We start from the raw sequence: 25624 nt of genomic DNA on the forward strand, positions 1-25624 counted from the left end.
TTTTACTGCGCAAAAAAAGCGCTAAAATAGGCCCCTCCCACTCATATCACAACAGTGGGAAACCTCGGTTAACTGTTTCTATGCAGAAATATATGTCAGCCATGTGGAAAAAATCATGCCCCAAAGATTTATCACCAAAGTACCTCACAAAAACGAATAACATGCCAGTAAACGTTTTAAACATACATTTTAAAAGTTATGTAGTGTTATCAATAAGCCTGCTACCAGTCGCTTCTACTGCAGTTAGGGCTCATATATTACTTCAGTATTAACAGCATTTTCTTAGTCAAGTTCCATTCCTTAGAAAATTATTTTACTGCACATACATTCATCAGCCTGATACCAGTCACTACTACTGCATTTAAGGCTGTACTTACATTACATCGGTATCAGCAGTATTTTCTTAGTCAATTCCATTCCTTAGAAAAATATTTTACTGCACATACCTCATCTGCAGGGAACCCCGCATGCTATTCCCTTTCTGAAGTTACCTCACTCCTCAGAATGTGCGAGAACAGCCAGTGGATATTAGTTACTTCTGCTAAGATCATAGAAAACGCAGGCAGATTCTTCTTCTAAATACTGCCTGAGAACAAACAGCACACTCCGGTGCCATTTAAAATAACAAACTTTTGATTGAAGAAATAAACTAAGTATAAAAACACCACAGACCTCTCACAACGACCTATCTTAGTTGAGTTGCAAGAGAATGACTGGATATGACGTGTGAGGGGAGGAGCTATATAGCAGCTCTGCTTGGGTGATCCTCTTGCAACTTCCTGTTGGGAAGGAGATATAATCCCATAAGTAATGGATGACTCGTGGACTGAATACACTTAACAAGAGAAATACGTCCAGCTTAAGAGAAACAAGGAAGTTTACATTTCTATATAAAAGCCACTTTCTCCTTATACCTGCATCCTCCAAAAATGTACAGTTAAATTAAGATCACAATGTGGCTAGGCAGTATTATCAGTCAGTTCTTGATGGCAATTTTTTTTCTAAGCTTGAACACTAGAAATCCATAACATTTAAATTGCTTTTAATAAATGAGACTTATTTCTGATTTGAAATTGATACTAGCGATTTATTCAATTTAGGTATTAACTGTAGCTTGGATATCTGATTAATTTTGTAATTACCTAATATAAGATTTGGGGTAGACATTCTGGGTGAGGTCATTTCCTTGTGGACACCTAAAAAACTCTGACATTAGAACTGGAAACCTCATGACCCTATTTGGAATTTCTTGCTGCTCTTTGGCAAAAATACATGAAAATCTTCTGGTGATTAGAATGAACCTACAAGTTAGAAAGAAAACTCTGATTACAATGATAACATGACTGAATTTTTTTAAGGAGTGTGGATGTTAAAGTTTCTTTGACCAGCTGATGTATTCCCTGAAGTGGCAGTTATTATTTTATGGGAATCACAAAAACTTGAATACCATTTGACACCCCTTACGGTTATGATTTACCTACTGGTAGCTAAGCACTTTTGCATTTTGGTTATGCACAATATGGCCATACTGTTGTTTGAACTTTGCTGCTATTGTGAAATTAGGCGCTGCCATCTTACACCATGGGGCCGAATTATCATAGTGCGAGCGGACATCAATAAATGCAGACAGCATAAGCTGTCGGCATTTATCATTGCACAAGCACTTCTCGTGAAATGCTTGTGCAATACCGCCCACTGCACATTCGCTGCCAATTAGACGCTAGCAGGGGGTGTCAATCAACCCAATCTTATCCAATTGGGCTGATTGCTGTCCGCCGCCTTAGAGGTGGCGGCCGAGTAAAGGAGCAGCGGTCTTAAGACCGCTGCTTCTTAACTCCTGATTCTGGCAAGCCTGAAGGCTCGGGCAGAATTAGAAGCATTCGGGCTTTGAAAAATCAGCCCCTATATATGTTAGTTAATATAATTTTGTCTGTTAACATTCAGTTAGAAATTGCATTTCTACATTGCTATTCTCTGGCTTTATTTTAAAATTCCGATAATGATTTTAACATTAGGGATCTGTGTTATATTTTTGAGTTATTTTTTTGTATGTTTTCAATAATAAATAAAATATATTTTTGAACATTTTTTAGATGATTTGTGTTAGTGGAGGGATTATTACTGTACAGTATATTGTAAATGGCACCTAGTTTAAAAAGGGAACAGATTTAAAATTCTGGGTTATAATCTAACATCTCCAAAGGATTTTCTGTTTTCATTTTGCATAACAAATGTTTTAATGTTAAACATACTGTTTTAATACTTAACATTAAAATGAACAAAAAAAAAGTAAAAAAGTGGGGAAACAAAAAAAAAACAAAAAAAAAACAAAACCTTTTGTGAAATGAATAAGGATATGTTAGTTCAACCAATCAATAACTATGCAGAAGTTACATTCTTTAGGACTAACCAATGATACAGAACTCAATACCTAAGCAGATGTTGGCTGTGATTGGCTGCACCGATAGACCCACATCTATGTGTTATAGCAGCGGGAGCTATAATGTTTCATTACCTTTTATTCTTTTATATGTTTATTTTAATAAATGCATTTAACCAGATATATAAAAAACAACCTACAGCCTGGGCTCATAAATCTTATTTCTACCTTCTAAATTGTAGCTATGCAACCATATATAACTCTCTATGTGGCTATATAAATAAAATAGAGTCTGGAGATATAAATTACTATATCCACAGTAATAAACACTTCCCTAAAATTCAGGTTATCACTGTTTTTTTAAATGTAACATATGACATCTGGAAGTTCCATGACCCTTTAGTTGTGCATATTATCCCTTTCAATAAACATTAATTAGCAATGAAATGGATTAATATGGACAATAAGAACCAATTATTTGCAGAACAAAATTAAAATGTTTTTTTTTTTTTTTGTAAATTAGAACTTGCAATCACCAAGACAACTCATCAAAATGATTGACGTTGGTAAGTAAACCCCCATCTACCAGACAAATTAATTAATTAATTCATTAAAAGCCCTTAAAACAAGCAATAATAATAAAAACAAACCAACTCACATCACTTTCTGTCATTTTCTGTTGTGTGGCCAGTAAGTAGCAAGCTTGAACAGCTCGTGATCGAGTGAAAATATTGCAGAAAAAGATTTGTGCTACTAGATTTAAACTGAGAGGGTTGTAGAGCAAGTGCACATACATTCACAATCACACCTCTGTAATCGGAAAAGGTTACATTCCATACTGTTCATAAATTAGAAAAAAAAAGTATTATTGTTCATTGGAGACAACAAATGTAACATACTCGTAAGGGTAGTCTACCATAGGCAGGAAATACAGTAGAAGTGATATACAGTAGTTTAAAGAGGAGAACATCTTCATATTCTTAAAAAAGAATATATATTTATATATATTTCCCTTTATAATGCACTACTTTTGTTCCTAATTTGTTTTCCAAACAATAAACAAAAAGGGAATGGAGATAGTTTAATGAAAATATCTGATTAAAATTATTTTCCTTTTTACAGTTCCATGAAGACTCCATCTAGGTTCCTGAATTTTTCCTTTATATGGATACATTTTGTGAATGTTACCTTACTAATATACACTGTATGTTAATAAGGCTGCACCAATGCCCAGAAATGTTTACAGTTATTGGAAGGAGCAAAGAGCCCACTGTGAGAATTCGTGAGGAGAAGCAAAGACTTCAAGTGTCTTTGGAGGTAAGCTGCCTGTAATAAGAAAGACGACCGTCCTAACGATCAGTCTATACAGCTACAAGCTCTTTGTACATGCTTCAGTGTGTTCAAGATTCCATCAACCCTTTTTTATTGTATCTTCTTTTTGTTTTAAAAAAAAAAATTAAAATAAAGAAAAAAAGCACTTGGTTCCTAGACATTTTTTGAGGTCCACAGTGTTTTGAGCTTGAATAACTTTTTTTTTTGGAACAGTGTTTTATTTATTAAAACAAATGATTTATTCAAAATGTTTCTTTAAAGCATATTAGATTTCAGAAACAAGACTTTATTCATGTCTTCTGGGCTAAGAAGTCTTCTTTTTTTGATTAGTATTGTCTGTTCACACATATTTACACATTCACTCCTGGCTCCCACAGCAGGTACAGCTAGAAGCCAGAAGGCAAGTTTGGATAGCTTTGTATGTTTTTGGGTAACAGAAGACCAATATTGGAAGAGGTCTGGAGTAACCTGAAAAAGGGGCTCTTGCAAATATTCGTAGACTTCATTTTTCCCCATGCGATCGTCTTCCTGAACTTTGTTTGTCTCTACAGCTTGTCTTGCTTTTTTAGTAGGTGCCTCAAACTCTGCTTCATCTGCACCATCTCTGACTTCATTGATTAATTCACAGACTTTGCCGATAATCTCTTCATGTTGGTAAGGTGGAACAGGCCTTAGCTTCTGCTGAGGGTCTAAAATCATAGCTACTTTATGTGCAGACTCAACTTTAAAATTTTCCTTCAAAGCTTCAAGAAAGAGATGGCAGAGCTTGCTGATCACACCTGCATCATTTGCTTTGGAAGTGAAGAGCTTCTCCAATTTAACATAAGTTGGCAGCACAAGCTGGAGAGTAGGTTTATGCTCGTTGCTAAGCTCTATCACAGCTTGCTTCACTGGAGCTAGAATGGCAGCCAAATTGCTCAGTAAATGCTTGTTTAGGTTTTGTATGATATTCATTTTTTTTGCACGACTGTAGAATTCACAAATTTGCTCATATCGTTCATGAACAAGCAGGAGAGAATCGGTCACAGAGTTCCAACAGGGTGGGGGAGAGGTTTCTTCTAATGAACCAAATGTCTCCTTTGAGATACCAGATGACCCAGCAAGCTCCTCTGTGACATTCAATAGTTCAATAACCTCATGCATATTCCGAGCTTGCAGTGTGCGCTTGTTGAGAACACTTTGTACCACTGAGTTTAAGGAGCAGGCTGAACAACGCAAGCAGGTTCCAACCTTGGAAAAAGCAGAAGAATTGACCTTGCAGTCTGTAACATACACTGTCCTAATCTCTGACATAACAAACTCAGAGAGGACATTCTGCACCCACTGATGGATAAATTCTCCACTGTCACGATTTTCCACATCTTTGATTCCTAAGACATATCGTTTAATTTGGACACCTTCTGCTTGATATGCTGTGAGTATGTAACAGGTGTCAGAGCCAACACTTTGCGAGTGACAAGTCACTCCAATCCCTAAGCAGATATTGCTGCCCAGGGCACATGTAACTTTCACTTTGACCTGGTTGTACATGCGAGGTAAATGCTTTAGAGCAAGTGTATTCATGTTCCCCAGAATCTCATTTACAGAGAACGCTCCATAGCGAGCTCCAGTGTCAACTAGTGTTTGAGCTAGTTTGAGGAAGTCTTTGCCATTAACCACGCTAAGTGCTCCAAGGTCAGCACACATAACCCTCAGCAAGCGCTCAGCAATGTGTTGCCGTTCCTTTTCAGGTAGTGTATTGTTAACAGGTGCCACCGCCGTTGCTACAAAATAAAAAATAGAATATGTTTACTAAAATCATATGGAACTTCTCATCTCATTTACATTATGATTACAGGTAGCCCTCAGTTTACGCCGGGGTTAGGTTCCAGGAGGAATGGTTGTAAATTGAAACCCAGTTTATAATGTAAGTCAATGGGAAGTGAGGGAGTTAGGTACCAGGCCCCTCTCAAAATTGTCATAAGTAACACCTAATACATTATTTTTTAAGGTTGGAAATGAAGACTTTAAATGCTAAACAGCATTATAAACCTAATAATATAGATTGTATCATCATCAAACTAAGTTTAATGAACAAAAACCATTTGCTAAACATCAACTAATAAAATAATTACACAACAGATTGCATCATCATCAAACTAAGTTTAATGAACAAAAACGTTTGTTTTACTTGCATTTTTCTGCAATCAGTTCTATGCATTGTTAGCATGTTAGATAATATTGGTTCTGCGCCTATTCTATGCATTTCAATCTGCAGTGATTAATAGCCAGTTAGGCACCCTCACTTCAAGCTAGGGTTGCCACCCGTCCCTTAAAATACAGAACACTTATAAGTTACACATGCTGCAGGGTGTGCAGGGAGGAATATGAATAGTGCTGTCCAGAAACACAATACATGTTCCTTCCTGCACACCCTGTAGCATGTGTAACTCATAAGTGTCCAGGAAAATATGGCTGAGGTGGCAACCCTACCTCAAGCTGCTGGACAGGAAGATAATAGGGAAGTGTCTGCTAGATCTTGTTTGCTCAATAGGTCTGGTCTGCTCTGTGTACACAGATCAATTTAAGGCTGTTAAACTAGTTTAACTTTGCTGAAACACAAGCGGACAGCTCCACCTACTGGCTATTTTAATTAGTGCACTGATTTTTAATGCATTTCAATAGCAGTCCCATGACTGAAAAAAAAGGCTGTTATTCTGAAACAGCGCAAATTGAACCGGCGTAAACCGAGGGCCACCTGTACTTAAGATTAACTCATCACAAGAATGTACTGCATTTTCAAAAACATAATTTATGCTTACCTGATAAATTCCTTTCTCCTATAGTGTAGTCAGTCCACGGGTCATCATTACTTATGGGATATTAACTCCTCCCCAACAGGAAGTGCAAGAGGATCACCCAAGCAGAGCTGCTACATAGCTCCTCCCCTCTACGTCACACCCAGTCATTCGACCAAGAACCAAACGAGAAAGGAGAAACTATAGGGTGCAGTGGTGACTGGAGTATAATTAAAAAATTTAGACCTGCCTTAAAAAACAGGGCGGGCCGTGGACTGACTACACTACAGGAGAAAGGAATTTATCAGGTAAGCATAAATTATGTTTTCTCCTGTTAAGTGTAGTCAGTCCACGGGTCATCATTACTTATGGGATACCAATACCAAAGCTAAGTACACGGATGACGGGAGGGACAGGCAGGATCTCTATACGGAAGGAACCACTGCCTGAAGAACCTTTCTCCCAAAAACAGCCTCCGAAGAAGCAAAAGTGTCAAATTTGTAAAATTTGGAAAAAGTATGAAGAGAAGACCAAGTTGCAGCCTTGCAAATCTGTTCAACAGAGGCCTCGTTCTTAAAGGCCCAAGTGGAAGCCACAGCTCTAGTAGAATGAGCTGTAATCCTTTCAGGAGGTTGCTGTCCAGCAGTCTCATAGGCTAAACGTATTATGCTACGAAGCCAAAAGGATAGAGAGGTAGCAGATGCTTTTTGACCTCTCCTCTGTCCAAAATAAACGACAAACAGGGAAGAAGTTTGTCGAAAATCTTTAGTTGCCTGTAAATAAAATTTCAGGACACGGACTACATCTAGATTGTGCAGAAGTCGTTCCTTCTTTGAAGAAGGGTTAGGACACAATGATGGAACAACAATCTCTTGATTGATATTCTTGTTAGTGACTACCTTAGGTAAGAACCCAGGTTTAGTACGCAGAACTACCTTATCTGAATGAAAAATCAGATACGGAGAATCACAATGTAAGGCTGATAATTCAGAGACTCTACGAGCCGAGGAAATAGCCATTAAAAACAGAACTTTCCAAGATAACAGCTTGATATCAATGGAGTGAAGGGGTTCAAACGGAACACCCTGTAAAACGTTAAGAACTAAGTTTAAGCTCCACGGCGGAGCAACAGATTTAAACACAGCCTTAATCCTGGCCAAAGCCTGACAAAAAGCCTGAACGTCTGGAACTTCTGACAGACGCTTGTGTAAAAGGATGGACAGAGCTGAGATCTGTCCCTTTAACGAACTAGCAGATAAACCCTTTTCTAAACCTTCTTGTAGAAAAGACAATATCCTAGGAATCCTAACCTTACTCCATGAGTAACCCTTGGATTAGCACCAGTGTAAGTATTTACGCCATATTTTATGGTAAATTTTCCTGGTAACAGGTTTCCTAGCCTGTATTAAGGTATCAATTACTGGCTCCGAAAATCCACGCTTTGATAAAATTAAGCGTTCAATTTCCATGCAGTCAGCTTCAGAAAAATTAGATTTTGATGTTTGAAAGGACCCTGAATTAGAAGGTCCTGTCTCAGAGGCAGAGACCAAGGTGGACAGGATGACATGTCCACTAGATCTGCATACCAGGTCCTGCGTGGCCACGCAGGCGCTATTAGAATCACTGATGCTTTCTCCTGTTTGATCCTGGCAATCAAACGAGGAAGCATCGGGAAGGGTGGAAACACATAAGCCATCCTGAAGGTCCAAGGTGCTGTCAAGGCATCTATCAGGACCGCTCCCGGGTCCCTGGACCTGGACCCGTAACGAGGAAGCTTGGCGTTCCGGCGAGACGCCATGAGATCCATATCTGGTTTGCCCCAACGACAAAGTATTTGGGCAAAGACCTCCGGATGAAGTTCCCACTCCCCCGGATGAAAAGTCTGGCGACTTAGGAAATCCGCCTCCCAGTTGTCCACTCCTGGGATGTGGATCGCTGACAGGTGGCAAGAGTGAGACTCTGCCCAGCGAATTATCTTTGATACTTCCATCATCGCTAAGGAACTTCTTGTCCCTCCCTGATGGTTGATGTAAGCCACAGTCGTGATGTTGTCCGACTGAAACCTGATAAACCTCAGAGTTGCTAACTGAGGCCAAGCCAGAAGGGCATTGACAACTGCTCTCAATTCCAGAATGTTTATTGGAAGGAGACTCTCCTCTTGAGTCCATGATCCCTGCGCCTTCAGGGAATTCCAGACAGCGCCCCAACCTAGAAGGCTGGCGTCTGTAGTTACAATTGTCCAGTCTGGCCTGCTGAAGGGCACCCCCCTGGACAGATGTGGCCGAGAAAGCCACCATAGAAGAGAATCTCTGGTCTCCTGATCCAGATTCAGCGTAGGGGACAAATCTGAGTAACCCCCATTCCACTGACTTAGCATGCACAATTGCAGCGGTCTGAGGTGCAGGCGTGCAAAAGGAACTATGTCCATTGCCGCTACCATTAAGCCGATTACCTCCATGCATTGAGCCACTGACGGGTGTTGAATGGAATGAAGGGCACGGCAAGCATTTAGAAGCTTTGTTAACCTGTCCTCTGTCAGGTAAATTTTCATTTCTACAGAATCTATAAGAGTCCCCAAGAAGGGAACTCTTGTGAGTGGTAAGAGAGAACTCTTCTCCTCGTTTACTTTCCACCCATGTGATCTTAGAAATGCCAGTACTAACTCTGTATGAGACTTGGCAGTTTGAAAGCTTGACGCTTGTATCAGAATGTCGTCTAGGTACGGAGCTACCGAAATTCCTCGCGGTCTTAGTACCGCCAGAAGAGAGCCCAGAACCTTTGTAAAGATTCTTGGAGCCGTAGCCAACCCGAAGGGAAGAGCTACAAACTGGTAATGCTTGTCTAGGAAGGCAAACCTTAGATACCGGTAATGTTCTCTGTGAATCGGTATGTGAAGGTAAGCATCCTTTAAATCCACTGTGGTCATGTACTGACCTCTTTGGATCATGGGTAAGATTGTCCGAATAGTTTCCATCTTGAATGATGGAACTCTTAGGAATTTGTTTAGGATCTTTAAATCCAATATTGGTCTGAAGGTTCCCTCTTTTTTGGGAACCACAAACAGATTTGAGTAAAACCCTTGTCCGTGTTCCGACCGTGGAACTGGATGGATCACTCCCATTAGTAAAAGGTCTTGTACACAGCGTAGAAACGCCTCTTTCTTTATCTGGTTTGTTGACAACCTTGAAAGGTGAAATCTCCCTTGTGGAGGAGAAGCTTTGAAGTCCAGAAGATATCCCTGAGATATGATCTCCAACGCCCAGGGATCCTGGACATCTCTTGCCCAAGCCTGGGCGAAGAGAGAGAGTCTGCCCCCCACTAGATCCGTTACCGGATCGGGGGCCCTCACTTCATGCTGTCTTAGGGGCAGCAGCAGGCTTTCTGGCCTGCTTGCCCTTGTTCCAGGCCTGGTTAGGTTTCCAGCCTTGTCTGTAGCGAGCAACAGCTCCTTCCTGTTTTGGAGCAGAGGAAGTTGAAGCTGCTCCTGCCTTGAAATTACGAAAGGCATGAAAATTAGACTATCTAGCCCTGGGTTTAGCTCTGTCTTGAGGCAGGGCATGGCCTTTACCTCCCGTAATATCAGCGATAATTTCTTTCAAACCGGGCCCGAATAAAGTCTGCCCCTTGAAAGGTATGTTAAGTAGTTTCGATTTAGAAGTTACATCAGCTGACCAGGATTTTAGCCACAGCGCTCTGCGTGCCTGAATGGCGAATCCGGAATTCTTAGCCGTAAGTTTAGTTAAATGTACTACGGCATCAGAAATAAATGAATTAGCTAGCTTAAGGGTTTTAAGCTTAAGTGAAATCTTATCTAATGTCGCTGAGTCAAGGGTCTCTTCCAGAGACTCAAACCAAAATGCTGCCGCAGCCGTGACAGGCGCAATGCATGCAAGGGGTTGTAATATAAAACCTTGTTGAACAAACATTTTCTTAAGGTAACCCTCTAACTTTTTATCCATTGGATCTGAAAAGGCACAGCTATCCTCCACCGGGATAGTGGTACGCTTAGCTAAAGTAGAAACTGCTCCCTCCACCTTAGGGACCGTCTGCCATAAGTCCCGTGTGGTGGCGTCTATTGGAAACATTTTTCTGAATATAGGAGGGGGTGAGAAAGGCACACCGGGTCTGTCCCACTCCTTAGTAATAATTTCAGTAAGTCTCTTAGGTATAGGAAAAACGTCAGTACTCGTCGGTACCGCAAAATATTTATCCAACCTACACATTTTCTCTGGGATTGCCACTGTGTTACAATAATTCAGAGCCGCTAACACCTCCCCTAGCAATACACGGAGGTTTTCCAGCTTAAACTTAAAATTTGAAATGTCTGAATCCAATTTATTTGGATCAGATCCGTCACCCGCAGAATGAAGCTCTCCGTCCTCATGCTCTGCATATTGTGACGCAGTATCAGACATGGCCCTAGCATTATCAGTATACTCTGTTCTCATCTCAGAGTGATCTCGTTTACCTCTAAGTTCTGGCAATTTAGACAAAACCTCAGTCATAACATTAGCCATGTCTTGTAAAGTGATTTGTAATGGCCGCCCTGATGTACTTGGCGTTACAATATCACGCACCTCCTGAGCGGGAGATGCAGGTACTGACACGTGAGGCAAGTTAGTCGGCATAACTTCCCCCTCGTTGTCTGGTGAATGTTGCTTAACATGTACAGATTGACTTTTATTTAAAGTAGCATCAATGCAATTAGTACATAAATTTCTATTGGGCTCCACCTTGGCTTTTGAACATATTGCACAAAGAGTTTCCTCTGTGTCAGACATGTTTAAACAAACTAGCAATTAGACTAGCAAGCTTGGAAATATTTTTCAACTAAATTTACAAGCAAGATGTAAAATCGTTACTGTGCCTTTAAGAAGCACACAAAAAAACTGACACAGTTGAATAAAAATGAACCGGATTAGTTATATAAACCAAATTTAGCAAAGGATTGCACACATTAGCAATGGATGATTAACCCTTAATATCAGAAAAAAAACGTATAACAATTGACAATATAAGCGTTTTTATCACAGTCAAGCACAGTCTCACAGGTCTGCTGTGAGTGATTACCTCCCTCAAAACTAGTTTTGAAGACCCCTGAGCTCTGTGGAGACGTCCTGGATCATGCAGGGAGAAAAAGACAGACTGTGACTGAATTTCTGATGCGTAGTAAAAAGCGCCAAAATAGGCCCCTCCCACTCACACTACAACAGTGAGGGAAGCTCAGTAAACTGTTTTAATTTAAAACAACGACAGCCATGTGGAAAATAAAGCCCAAAACAATTTTCACCAAGTACCTCAGATAATTAAACGATTTAACATGCCAGTAAACGTTTAAAATCTAATATATGAAATGTCATTAAAAAGCCTGCTGCTAGTCGCTCACACTGCAAGTTAGGCTAAAAGTTATATGCATACAGTATTTTCCCAGTGAAGTGCCATTCCCCAGAAATACTTAAGTGAAAACATATATACATGTCAGCCTGATACCAGTTGCTACTACTGCATTTAAGGCTGTACTTACATTATATCGGTATTAGCAGTATTTTCAAAGTCAATTCCATTCCTTAGAAAATAATATACTGCAACATACCTCTTTGCAGGTAAACCTGCCCGCTGTCCCCTGATCTGAAGTTACCTTACTCCTCAGAATGGCCGAGAACAGCAAACGGATCTTAGTTACGTCCGCTAAGATCATATACAAAAACTCAGGTAGATTCTTCTTCAAATTCTGCCTGAGAAGGAAACAACACACTCCGGTGTCGTTTAAAATAACAAACTTTTGATTGAAGATATAAAAAACTAAGTTTAATCACCACAGTCCTCTCACACATCCTATCTATTAGTTGGGTGCAAGAGAATGACTGGGTGTGACGTAGAGGGGAGGAGCTATGTAGCAGCTCTGCTTGGGTGATCCTCTTGCACTTCCTGTTGGGGAGGAGTTAATATCCCATAAGTAATGATGACCCGTGGACAGACTACACTTAACAGGAGAAAAGTGGTTTATTTTATGATAATAGTCTTCTGCATAGTTGTATTTTATGAAGCCATTGGTGTATCATGTGAACAACATAGCTGTAGACTGCGTACCATAGCCACATCATTTAGATGTAAAGTCTCTGACAATGTGGACATGGCAATAAAAATTATGCAGCGCACCACAATTTATGAAGCACTGGATGGTTATATAAAAGTGCCAAAATATAATTTATGGTGGTGAGGATCCAAAACCCAACACTCCTGAGAATTAAATTATACTCCTGGTCACAAGAAGGAAGCAGATTCCCAAAACTCCAAGAGCCCTTAAAAACCCACCCACCTTACTGGAAACTAGTCTGATGTATAGCCAAGCAAGAAAAAAAAGGATAAGGGAAAAAAGAGGTGCATACTTTAACTGCCACCAGAGGAAAATACAATCAAAAATAGTAAAAACAAAATTCAGGTAAGCATAAATTATATTTTCTTTCATAAAGGTGGTGAGAGTCCACAAACCATTTCTCCTGGGAAACTCATAACCAAGCAGTGTAGTCCATGAGTAATGAGGGTGGGACAAAAGGATTACTTCATTTTCTCAATTCTTTCTTCATTATCCACAACTGTCTTCACATTTTTTTTATGCTGAAAAAATATATATACAACAATACTTAATACCCATAAACAACAACCTGAAGGTCTTTCCTACCAAAAGCTGCTCCAGAAGAAGCAAAAACATCAAAACAGTAGAAATTAGAAAAAGTATGTAAGGAAGACCAAGCTGCTGCCTTGCAAATTTGATCAACAGATTGCTCATTCTTAAAAGCCCAGGAAGTAAAAACTGACCTAGTAGAATGTGCATTAATACGTTTAAGAGGAGACTCTGCCCTGCCTCCAAGTAAGCCTTACGGATCAGAAGCTTTAAACAACGAAACAGCTGTAGCCTTCTGACTCTTCCTAGAATCAGAAAAATTAACAAACTTGAGGATTGTCTCAAATCCTTAGTAGCCTGCAAATAGAATTTCAAAGCTCTGACAACAGCCAAATAATGAAGAAGTCTCTCCTTATAATTAATCGGATAATAGGACAAAAAGAAGTAATAACAATCAATATTGTCAGATGATACCACCTTAGGTTACAAAACAAACACAGTTCTCAAAACTGCCTTATGCTGACGGAAAACAAGATAAGGAGGTTAACAGGAAAGATCAGATAATTCAGAAACACTTCTTGCAGAAGAAATTGCCAAAAGAAACTTTCCAAGACAAAAGCTGAATATCCAAATTATGCATGGGTTCAAAAAGACATACAAGACTGTTAAAACCAAAATTAAGGTTCCAAAGAGGAGAAATTGACTTAATCCTGACTAAAGCCTGAACAAAGCTCTGAATATCAGATCTGGCATTTGAAGAACTGGCAGATAAAACTTTATTTAAACCATCCTGGAGAAACTGCAAAACTCTAAGAATTATGAGAGAATGCCAACTAAAACCATGTTTCACACACTAGGGAATAAAGACTTTCCATCCTGGTGAAAAAAAATGGAACTTGAGACAGAAGGTCGTGGCACAGTGGAAGAGGCCACGGAGGACAACTTGACATCTGTACCAAATCTGCAAATCAAGTTCTGCAAGGCCAAGCTGGAGCAATCAGAATTACTGATAACACTTCCTGCTTGATCCTGGCTATCACTCTTGTTAACTCTGCCTGAGGATCCCTGGAACTCTCATAGTATCTGGGAAGCTTGTTATTTAACCGAGAAGCCATCAGATATATTTCTGGGAGATGCCATAAATCCACAATCTGATTGAAAACTTCCAGATGAAGAGACCATTCTCCAGGATGAAGAGATTGGCGAATGAGAGACTCTGCTTCAGAGTTGCTCACTCCTGGAATATGCACTGCAAAAACTGAACAATAATTGTTCTCTCCCCAGGTCAAAATCCGAGACACTTCCCTTATCGCCAGGAAACTGCAAGTTCCCCTTGATAATTGATGTAAGCCACTGTGAAATTGTCTGATTGTAAATGCAGAAGAGTTCCAGAACATTTATAGGTAACCTCACTCCCTGAGGAGACCAAACTCCCAGTGCTTTCTGAGACCCAAACTGCACCCCAACCTGAAAGACTTGCATTTGTTGTCATCACAGTCCAACTTAGATAAACAAAGGATGCTCATTGAACAATGGACTGATGATTTATCCACCAAGAAATGGATGGTCTTGCTCTGAGAATTTTTTGAGAAAGCTGAACATACATAAGAGGAGAGGTCACACATAAAACCGAGCATGTCGGCTCATATGTAACTGAACAGATGCTGCTATCATCAGACCAAACACCTCCATACTAAAGGCTACAGAGGGAAAAGGAAGAGACTTGAACAAACTGAAAGTAACTTTAGTCTTATTTGATCTGTCAGGGAAAGTCACATGGAGACTGAGTCTATTTAGACACATAGGAAAGTTACTCTGGACTGAGGAGAAAGAAAACTCTTTAAAAAATTGATTCTTGAACCATGCTCTTGAAACAATGAGCGTCTGTTGGTGTGAGATACTGCTAAATGAAAAGATTGACCCTGTATCAGGATATTGTCCAGGTAAGGAACCACCAAAACACCCTGAGCTCTTATTACAGATAAGAGCCTTCCCAGTATCTTTATAAAAATCCTGGGAGCAGTAGCCATACCAAAAAGGAAGAGCAACAAACTGAATGTGCTTGTCCTGAAATGCAAATCTTAGAAACTGATGATGATCCTGTGAATAGGGATATGAAGAAAAGCAAAACAGAAAATCCTCAAACTTGAATGCAGAATCCCAGATTCTGCATACAAGTTTGAGGATTTTCTGTTTTGCTTTACATTATACACAAGCTGCGGCTGGAGTATATTTACGGCTGGCAAAACACCAGCCATTCTATCCCAAACAGAGCAGACCGATTTAGTGTTGTTCTATAGGAGCCTCAATTCCGCACCTATGAAGAAAAGCATCCTTTCAATCTATTGCAGAGATAAACTGCCCTTGCAGAACCAAGAGGCCAAATAGTCCGAATTGTCTCCATCTTGAAAGTAGGAACCCTGAAAAACTTGTTTAAAGTCTTTATATCCAGAACTAGTCTGTATAAGTTCCTGCCTTCTTGGGAACAATGAAGAGGTTTGAATAAAACCCCAGGCCCTGTTCCAACTTTGTAACTGGGACTATTACCCCCATAGATTCCAGATCGAAGACAGACTGAAAAGAGGAAAAGGATTTAAAAGGATTCTTTGGAATATGAGACATAAGAAACCTTCCCCTGGGAGGCCTTAACCTGAAACGTATTCTGTATACCTGAGAAACTATATTTAGAACCCAGTGATCTTGAACAGACTCAAACCACCTGAAAAAGGTACAATCTGCCCACTACCAGATGTTCTGGATCAGGGGCTGCACCCTCATGCTGACTTGGTAAAGAAAACAGGTTTCTCAGATTGCTAAGACTTGTTCCATTTTGAATTTGGCTTCCAGGAAAATCTCATAGATCTCTGTTTCTGAGTAGAAGAGGAGGACTTTTGGTTTCTAGATTGACAAAACAAAAAAATGGTTAGAAGCCCCACTCTTACCCTTAGACTTCTTGTCTTGAGGGAGAACAGCTCATTTACCACCAGTAACAGTTGAAAACATAGCATCCAGACCAGGCCCAAACAAAATCTTTACCTGAAAAGGAAGAGACAAAAGCCTAGACTATGTCCGCTGACCATGATTTCAACGTCAGGACTGATAATCCATATTTTTGGCATTAATCTTAATAATGTCAACAACGTCACAAATTAAAGCATTAGGTGACCTTAAAAGACTCAATTGATTTTGAAACTCTTCACTAGATCAATCTGAAAACTGATCAAATAAGCTATCACACCAAAGAGTAGAGGCTGCAACAACAAAAGCAATACTAACTACTGGCCTAAAAAGAAATAGATATGGACAGTATTTACCTTGTGCTATCCTATTGAAAAAAACAATCCTAGTAAAGAAAGGAGTCCTCTAAGCTCCTAAAATTTGACCTAAAAAACCACAAACTCTAAGATTGCACTATATGGTCAGCTAAACTTGCACAGAAAAGCAATATTCTAAATTAATGTATTTAACGTACTCATCTCATATTAAAACACAGACATTAAAAATTGACATGCACAAAAATATCTTTAAAATCTATATGCGTGTGCACACAAACATAAATTGCAAACAGTACTAACACAAGCTTAAAAATACAATTTAAACTGAGTAGAAAAGTCCCAGTGTCAGTTTTTGGTAAAAGTAATTCACACAGGTATAGATGATCAACCGTTGCACTGTACAAATTTACGGAGATAAGGTGTCAAAGCTTACTTACACCAGTAGTTCTCCGTTTGAAAGATGGGTAACCCCTCTAGAAACACCTATGGACTAGGGAAAACCTTCTGGTATACTTGAAGGATAAGAGCAAAGTGTTTCTTATACAAGCTTGAAAAAGACTGTGTAACATTTGAGATGCTCAATTTAAAAAAAAAAAAAAAAAAAAAAGAGGATGATTCTGTATCTTGATCAGAGACCAACTCATGATCAAGACGAACCAGATAAGCTAGAGGAGGGCAGAGCCGCCGACAATTTAAGCACAGTATAGTGTACAAAATCTTTAAATCCTGGAGTGAAATCTGAAGAACTCACTTGTATAGAACAAACAGAGGAAGGAAAAATACCTTTAGAAGCAAGAGCAGCATTAGTCAGATAAAAATGCATTACATTATCCTTACAAGAATTGCAAAGCTGAGCAGGGGACATAATATCAACAAGCATGCAAAAAAACACACTTAATATTAGTAGGAAAATGTTCAGTTGATCTAGCTATAAAAATATAATTAATGTGGGTAACTTTAAAGGATTTAAGCATAAAAATTCAAGCTAAGGAATACAGGCACGGAAAACACTAACCCAAATAAGCAGCTATTGGCAGTAATGAAATCTTACCCCCTCCACCAGAAAAGGCCAAAGCAAGCAAAGGAGCATTAAGTATCCATTAAGCGGTGGGGAAGAAGCGATGAGTGCTAATCCAATACAGTACTATGATTCAGAGAATAACGCCTGATTACAAGAACTGCAGTACAAACAGGCCAACATGGAAACAGACTAGGCGCACTAATTAAATAGACTACGCACATAAAAAAAAGCAGACAAGCGCACGCCTACTCAGCCTCTAAATGGACCACACTACATGTACACGCGAAAAAAATAAACCGATGCACATTAACATACAAGGTGCTCCGACAAGCTGACGCACGCATGCTTGAAAACTACTATAAAGCATACTAAAATACAAAAAGAAGCCGAGGCATGCTATCCTAACTAAAACACGCTCACAATAACCGGCGTGTGCTATAAAAGAAAACATAGGGTGTATATAGAAAAAATAAGGTTCCTGCAGCCCAATCCATATATATATATATATATATATATATATATATATATATATATATATATACACTAACATCTATCTAACTATATAGCTATCATATATAATGTATAAGTATGAAATAACAAACAAAATATAAAATGCCTGTCATAATAGTCCCCTGGCTATGATGTACAACACTAAGTGTACCTACTAATAGCCTATAGGCTAAGTGAGTGCCCATAGTAACAAACTACATACTTACCTAATAAGTGCCAACGCTACTGGACTCACCATCGGTAGAATACTGCTTCCAATCGACAGTCAATTCAGTGCTGTACACATGACAGCAGATAATGTTTGTATGTGGAGTATAACAACTATCCAACAGGAGAAGGCATGGGACAGGTCCCTGTGACACCTGTGGCAGGCTTGTGACTAACTCCCACTGGGTGTAATTGTGCTACTACCCCAAACTCCATAAACTTCCCTTTGTCCAAACAGTAGCTCTCGAGGGGAAAAACAAAATGAATGCATATCTGATAAATGTCTTTCTTTCCAGGCATGGAGAGTCCACAATTTCATTCCAATTACTAGCTGGATATTCAACTCCTGGCCAGCAGGAGGAGGCAAAGAACACCCCAGCAGAGCTGTTAAGTGTCATTTCCCTTACCCATAATTCCCAGTCATATGGCCTAAGGAAAATGGAAAAAGATGATAACACAAGGGTATAGAGGTGCCTGAGGTTTGTACAAAAAAATTGCCGTCTTAAATTTAAATAAGGGCGGGTCGTGGACTCTCAATGTCCAGAAAGAAAGATATATTTCAGGTAAGTATAAATTTTGTTTTCTTTCCTATAGCATGGAGAGTCCACGATTCCATTCCAATTACTAGTGGGAACCAATACCCAAGCTAGAGGACACATAATGAAAGCGAGGGAGAACAAGACAGGCAGACCAAAACAGAAGCACCACCGCTTGAAGAACTTTTCTCCCAAAGGAAGCCTCAGTAGAGGCAAAAATATCAAATTTGTTGAATTTGGAAAAGGTATGCAATGAGGACCATGTGACCGCCTTGCAAATTTGTTCCACAGAAGCTTCATTTTTGAAAGTCCAGGAAGAAGAGACAGCCCTAGTGGAATGAGTCGTAATTCTCTCAGGAGGCTGTTGTCCAGCTGTCTTCATAAGCTAACCGGATAACACTTCTCAACCAGAAAGAAAGAGTAGTAGAAGTGGCCTTCTGACCCTTGCGCTTTCCAGAGAAAACAACAAACAGGGTAGATGATTGTCGAAAATCTTTAGTTGCTTGAAGGTAAAATTTTAGAGCACGCACAATATCCAGGTTATGCAACAGGCGTTCCTTCTGAGAAGAAGGATTAGGACAAAAAGGAACAACAATTTCCTGATTAATATTGAGATCCGACACTACCTTAGGGAGAAACCCCAGCTTAGTACGAAGGACCGCCTTATCCACATGAAAAATAAGGTAAGGGGAATCACACTGCAGAGCCGAAAGCTCTGAAACTCTGCGAGCAGAAGAAATAGCAAGAAGAAACAAAACTTTCCAAGATAACAACTTAATATCAACCGAATGCATCGGCTCAAACTGAGCCTGCTGCAAAACTTTTAGAACAAGATTAAGGCTCCAAGGAGGAGCAACAGGTTTAAACACAGGCCTGATTCTGACCAAGGTCTGAACGAAAAATTGAACATCTGGCAGATCTGCCAGACATTTGTGCAAAAGAATAGACAGTGCAGAAATCTGACTCTTCAGAGTGCTGACTGACAAACTTTTCTCCAGGCCCTCTCGAAGAAAAGACAAAATTTGGGGTACCCTTACCCTGCTCCAAGAGAAACCCTTCGATTCACACCAATAAATGTATTTATGCCATACCTTATGGTAAATCCTACGAGCCTGAAGCATGGTATCAATGACCTTCTCAGAGAAGCCACGCCTAGCTAAAATTAGGGGTTCAATCTCCAAGCAGTCAGCTTCAGAAAATCTAGGTTTGAGTGGAGGAAGGGACCCTAAAGTAGAAGGTCCTTCCTCAGTGGCAACAACCAAGGGGTAAGAGATGACACCAGATCCGCGAACCAGATCCTGCGAGGCCAGGCAGGAGGTATTTGAATCACAGACGCTCTCTCCTGTTTGATATGAGCAATGACTCGTGGAAGGAGAGCAAACAGAGGAAACAAGTATGCCAGACCGAAGTTCCAAGGCACTGCCAGAGCGTTGATCAGAGTGGCTTGTGGATCTCTTGATCTTGAACCGTACTTTAGAAGCTTGGCGTTTCGGCACAACGCCATCAGATCCAATTATACCTCCGGATGGAGAGCCCACTCCCCGGGTTGAAAGGTCTGCCTGCTCAGAAAATCTGTGGATGTGGATGGCAGATAGGAGACAATAGTGAGATTCCGCCCACTGGAGAATGCAGGTCACCTCCTTCATTGCTAACAAACTCCGATTTCCTCCCTGATGGTTGATGTATGTCACCGAGCTGATGTTGTCCGATTTTAATCTGATAAACCGGACCAAAGCAAGCTGAGGCCAGGCTGTTAACGTATTGAAGATAGCTCTCAATTCTAGAATGTATATGGGAAGAGAAGGCTCTTCTCGAGTCCAAAGACCCTGAGCTCTTAAGGAGCCCCAAACTGCTCCCCAGGCTGGCATCTGTGGTCACAATCACCCAAGAAGGTCTCAGGAAGCATGTACCCTAAGACAGATGGTCCTGCGAAATCGACCACGAAAGAGAGTCTCTCGTTAGGGGATCCAGAGCTATCCTCTGCGAGAGATCTGAGTGGTCTCCGTTCCATTGACTGAGCATGCATAGCTGTAGGGGTCTCAGATGGAACCGAGCAAAAGGAATGATGTCCATGGAAGTAACCATGAGACCAATTACTTCCATGCACTGAGCCACTGACGGACTGACAAGAGGCCTGAAGTGAAAGACAAGAAGCAAGCAGTTTTGATTTTCTGATATCCGTCTTCTTCATGGATAGAGAATCTATAATTGTTCCCAAGAAACACACCCTGGTATCTGGTAATAGGGAACTCTTCTCCAGATTCACTTTCCACCCGTGGGAACGAAAAATAAGACAACAACATCTCAGTATTAGATTTTGCTAGTTGAAAAGATGGCACCTGAACCAAGATGTCGTCCAGGTAAGGCGCCACCGCTATCCCCTGAGATCTGACCACTGCCAAAAGGGCCCCTAGAACCGTTGTAAAGATTCAAGGAGCAGTAGCAAGGCCAAAGGGAAGGGCAACAAACTGGAAAAGGAACTGGTGATGTTCCCTGTGAATGGGAACATGGAGATATGCGTCCTTCAGATCTATGGTAGTCATGAACTGACCCTCCTGAATTAAGGGTAGAATGGAACGAATAGTTTCCATTTTTAAGGATGGAATCTTGAGGAGTTTGTTGAGACATTTTAGGTCCAAAATGGGACAGAAAGTTCCCTCTTTTTTGGGAACTACAAAAAGATTTGAGTAGAATACTTGACCCTGTTCCTCTACTGGAAATGGAACAATCACTCCCAGGGAAGATAGGTCCTTTACGTAGTTTATGAAGGCCTCTCTCTTTACCTGGTTTGCAGACAACCTTGACAGGATAGATCTGCCCCTGGGGAGGCAAGATTTGAATCCTATTCTGTAAACCTGGGATACTAATTCCACGGCCCAAGAATCTGGGACATCGCAGATCCAAGTCTGCCGAAAAAAGGAAAGCCTGCCCCCAACTTGATCCACGACTGGATTGGGGGCGGCCCCTTCATGATGATTTAGAATCAGCGGAAGGATTCTTGGCTTATTTCCCCTTATTCCAAGGCTGACTGGACCTACATGAGGTCCTGGATTGCTCCGGCTTGGAAGAGAAAGACTTTTGTCCCTTGGAATTATGAAAGGAACGGAAATTAGAATTCTGGCAACCCTTAGATTTATTCTTCTTGTCCTGAGGTAGGAAAGAACCCTTTCCACCAGTAATTTCAGAAATGATATCCGCCAGACCAGGACCAGATAAAGTCTTGCCATTATAAGGTAAAGACAGAAGTTTGGACTTGGATGTTACATCGGCAGACCAAGATTTTAACAACAGAGCTCTGTGAGCTAGAACTGCAAGGCTAGAAATCTTGGCTCCCAGTCTAACCACTTGCATGCTGGCATCACAGATAAAGATATTAGCCAGCTTTAGAGCTTTGATCCTATCCTGGATCTCATTTATAGTAGTCTCTTCTGAAATCAGAGGCATCACACCAATAAGATGCTGCACCCGCAACCGTAGCAATACTTGCATATGGTTGCAATTGTAACCCTGATGAATGTACATCTTTCTTAAAGTGAATGTAAATTTTGATGCTAAAGTGTCTGGTTTTTAAAAATTCGATTAAAAACAGGGGCACTTTAATTCATCAAAATAAAAACCTTACCTTTTAATCTTGACAGCAGCTCCAGCTTCCTCCACCCGTCGCAAAGCCTCTTCCTGGGTCTAAAATGATGAATCCGGCTTATTCCAATCACAGCATTGAATCAGACACTGATTCCTCCTGGGGTGAAGCCGTGATTGGAGGATGACCTATCCTTCATTTCTGACAATCAGAAATGGCTTGCAGCGACCAGAGGAAGCTGGAGCTGCTGTCAAGTTTAAAAGGTATTTCTTCACAACGAGTGAAATGTAAATTTTGATGAATTGAAAGTGCCCGTTTTTAATCAAATTTTTAAAAAACGGGCACTTTAGCATCAAAATTGACATTCTCTTTAAGTACGCCTCCAGCTTCTTATCTATGGGATCCTTGAAGGAAGAACTATGCTCAATAGGTTTAATGGTTCTCTTCGCCAGAGTAGAGATAGCTCCCTCTACTTTAGGCACAGTGCGCCACGAGTCAGCTACAGGAAACATTTTCTTGAAAATAGGGGATGGGGAAAAAGGAATTCCTGTTTTTTCCTATTCCTGAGCAATAATTCCCGTCATATGGTCTGGAACTGGAAAAACTTCAACAGATGAAGGAATAACATCAAACATTCTGTTAAGTTTATTAGACTTCTTTGGGATCTCAGCAATAGTAGAGTCTGAGTCTTCCAAAGTAGCAAGGACCTCCTTCAAAAGTTAACTAAGGTGCTCCAGCTTAAATCTAAAATTAACTTCCTCTGGATCTGCTGTACAAGGACTTGTTTCCCCTTCCACAGTCTCAGTCAGAAATTTTGCCATCAGAATCCGCTGAGGAATGATCCTCTTCAGATAACTGAGATAGAGTGACTAGCGCAGACTTAGCGGAGTCAGAACTCTTAGTATGAGAAATGTTGCTAGATTTTCTCTTCTTCTTACCAGTTACAGGTAAGGCTGATAATGCTGCAGAAACTGCAGAAGTTATTAGTGCATCAAAATCTCCTGGTAAATAAACACCCCCAAAAACTTGTTGAGAGGAACGGCAGGGCACTGCATATGAAGCAGATAAAGCTTGGGACGCTTGAGGAGAAAGCTGAGGCATGGTATGGACAGCATTGTCCTGAGAGACAGCTGGCTCAGAAAGGGAGTCCTTGTCCCTGAACAACAAAGTCTTATTTAAACATGTGGTATAAAATTGCACAGGAGGAACAATGGGAACCTCCAAGAAAAATAAACACATCAAAATTTGCTGTTAAGATTGAATCAGTGTCCATAATGAAAGAACACAGTAATCAGATTTTTTTTTTTAATACTGAAAATAAGTAGACCGAGTCTAATAGGCAATAAAATGTAGGACAAAAGCTTTATCACTGCACTTAAGAAAGAATACTGAAAATAAAGCCAAAGTTTATTGGGAATGTCCCTAAATCCCTATTGTAAACGTAGAACACAAAAAGAAACCTTAATGTGTGAAAACACACCACAAAAAGTATCAAAACTGAGGCGCTAAAAAATCATAATATATGCAGTATCCGGCTATCAAATAGTTAAAAATATGTATATTTAATGATAAAAGACAGAAATAAAAAGGATTAAAAACATACACATATAAAAAATGGGTAAATACAATAAATCAATGTAAGATCAGAGCTTGAGAAAAACACGTTTTCCGAAATGCGTTGCTCTGTTTTTTGGCCAGTCTAGGCTTTCGTAGTCAGCACACTCACTATAGTGAAGACCGCAACCGCAATTGACACAAGCTGTCTGATTTGCTGAACTTCCTGAAACTGCTTCGTGCACAGCGATTGGTTAAAGTTGGAAGCCACACACGAAGTTCCTGTAACAGTTTAAGATGCTTTCGATATGAATGAGGATGCTATCACCTTACCCAGTGTAAGTACTAAGTAACACCTTATTTGCCTGTACTTTCATACTTTGTGACAAGGATTCCCCGTCTCACTACAGGAGCTCCAGATCACTCTTTCCTTGTGGCTGCTTTGCATCAGGAGTCACTGGACTTCCAATACCTTATCGTCCACTGGACTCTGTTGTCATTTTCCTCATTGCCTCTCATATGCATGCTGGGCTCGGTGTGTATATACATTGATTTATTGTATTTACTCATTTTTATATGTGTATGGTTTTAATCCTTTTAATTTATGTCTTTTATCATTAAATATACATATTTTTAACTATTTAATACCAGGATACTGCGCTTTTTTAGCGCTTCAGTTTTGATACCTTTTGGTGTGTTTTCACACATTAAGGTTTCTTTTTGTGTTCTAATAAAATAAAGCAAACAAGGAAAAAAGTTTGACAACCGATACAAAATAACTTATCACCATTCTGCACCTCTATATACTTAGATCACTGAGGAGACTCACCACTCCGGCAACAAGGAGACTATCCCACTAGTAAGACCGGATGCAGATGAAAGAAAAAGAGACAATCTATATTGTCACACACAGTTTAAAAATTAAATTGCTCAGAAAGATTATTAATTCGCCATTACAAATCGGAGCCTTATCTGCTAACCGCTCTACAAGCTCTAAGCTCCGCTCTCCAAACCAATATGAAAAAGGCTGAAGTGGAAGAGCGGAGGTCACGTGAGCGCAACAAAAAGACTGTGCCACAAAGTAAAAGCGTGCGGTATGAGAGCATCAAAAATAAAATGCCCCAAATGATTTCCACATAATAGCCAAATAAATTGGTAAAGTGCTAGAAGTTATAACACAAACCCCTTTTCACACAATAGCCTACTAGGACTTGTTGCCACTCTCACAACCAGCCTCACTTAAGGGGAACCTATTATCCCCTTATGTGCCTACTTTATAGTTGCCCTTGATAAATCCTTATATAAAGGGATATATATGCGTCCAATAAATCCCACAGGTTTATATATATCTTCCATAAAATCCACAGGGAATACATTCTTATGTTCCATACTGCCAGAGAGGAATTAACCCCTAAAAGTGCTGTCCTTCAAACTTAGAAGGCAAAAGCACTTACCTGTGGATCCGGTTGCAGGGCAGAAACAGCTTATTAGGTGTGACAGATTCACCAACATCTGTCAGGGACCTGTAGAAAAAGAAAAAAACAGAGTAACCAACCCTGCACTGACGTTACAAGTTAAGCAAAGACCACCTCACCATCTTCTAACTGCTGAAAGCCACCATTACTCTTACTAAAGAGATTTACATGGACACAGCATAGCCCCAATCTTTGATTGCAGGGAAAAGTACCCATTAAAGGATTAAATATCTTCAGACACCATCTTCGCACATCCTCCCGATTAGAGAGGCAAAGAATGACTGGGTATTATGGGTAAGGGAAGTGACACTTAACAGCTCTGCTGGGGTGCTCTTTGCCTCCTCCTGCTGAC

At 40.2% G+C, this 25624-nt stretch overlaps 1 protein-coding gene across 5 annotated transcripts in view; it reads right to left on the reverse strand.

Moving 5' to 3' along the window:
• Positions 1-2934: 2934 nt before the first annotated feature.
• Positions 2935-25624, reverse strand: part of ZNF618 (zinc finger protein 618) — a 692337-nt gene continuing 669647 nt past the window's right edge. For all 5 annotated transcript variants that reach the window (XM_053696021.1, XM_053696019.1, XM_053696018.1 and 2 more), the window contains exon 15: positions 2935-5475. In XM_053696021.1, the coding sequence (XP_053551996.1) occupies positions 3968-5475 (1508 nt within the window). In that variant the 3' untranslated portion in view covers positions 2935-3967. The remainder of the gene's footprint in view (positions 5476-25624) is intronic.

This window comes from Bombina bombina, chromosome 12, assembly GCF_027579735.1.
Source record: "Bombina bombina isolate aBomBom1 chromosome 12, aBomBom1.pri, whole genome shotgun sequence".
Classification (NCBI taxonomy): Eukaryota; Metazoa; Chordata; class Amphibia; order Anura; family Bombinatoridae; genus Bombina; species Bombina bombina.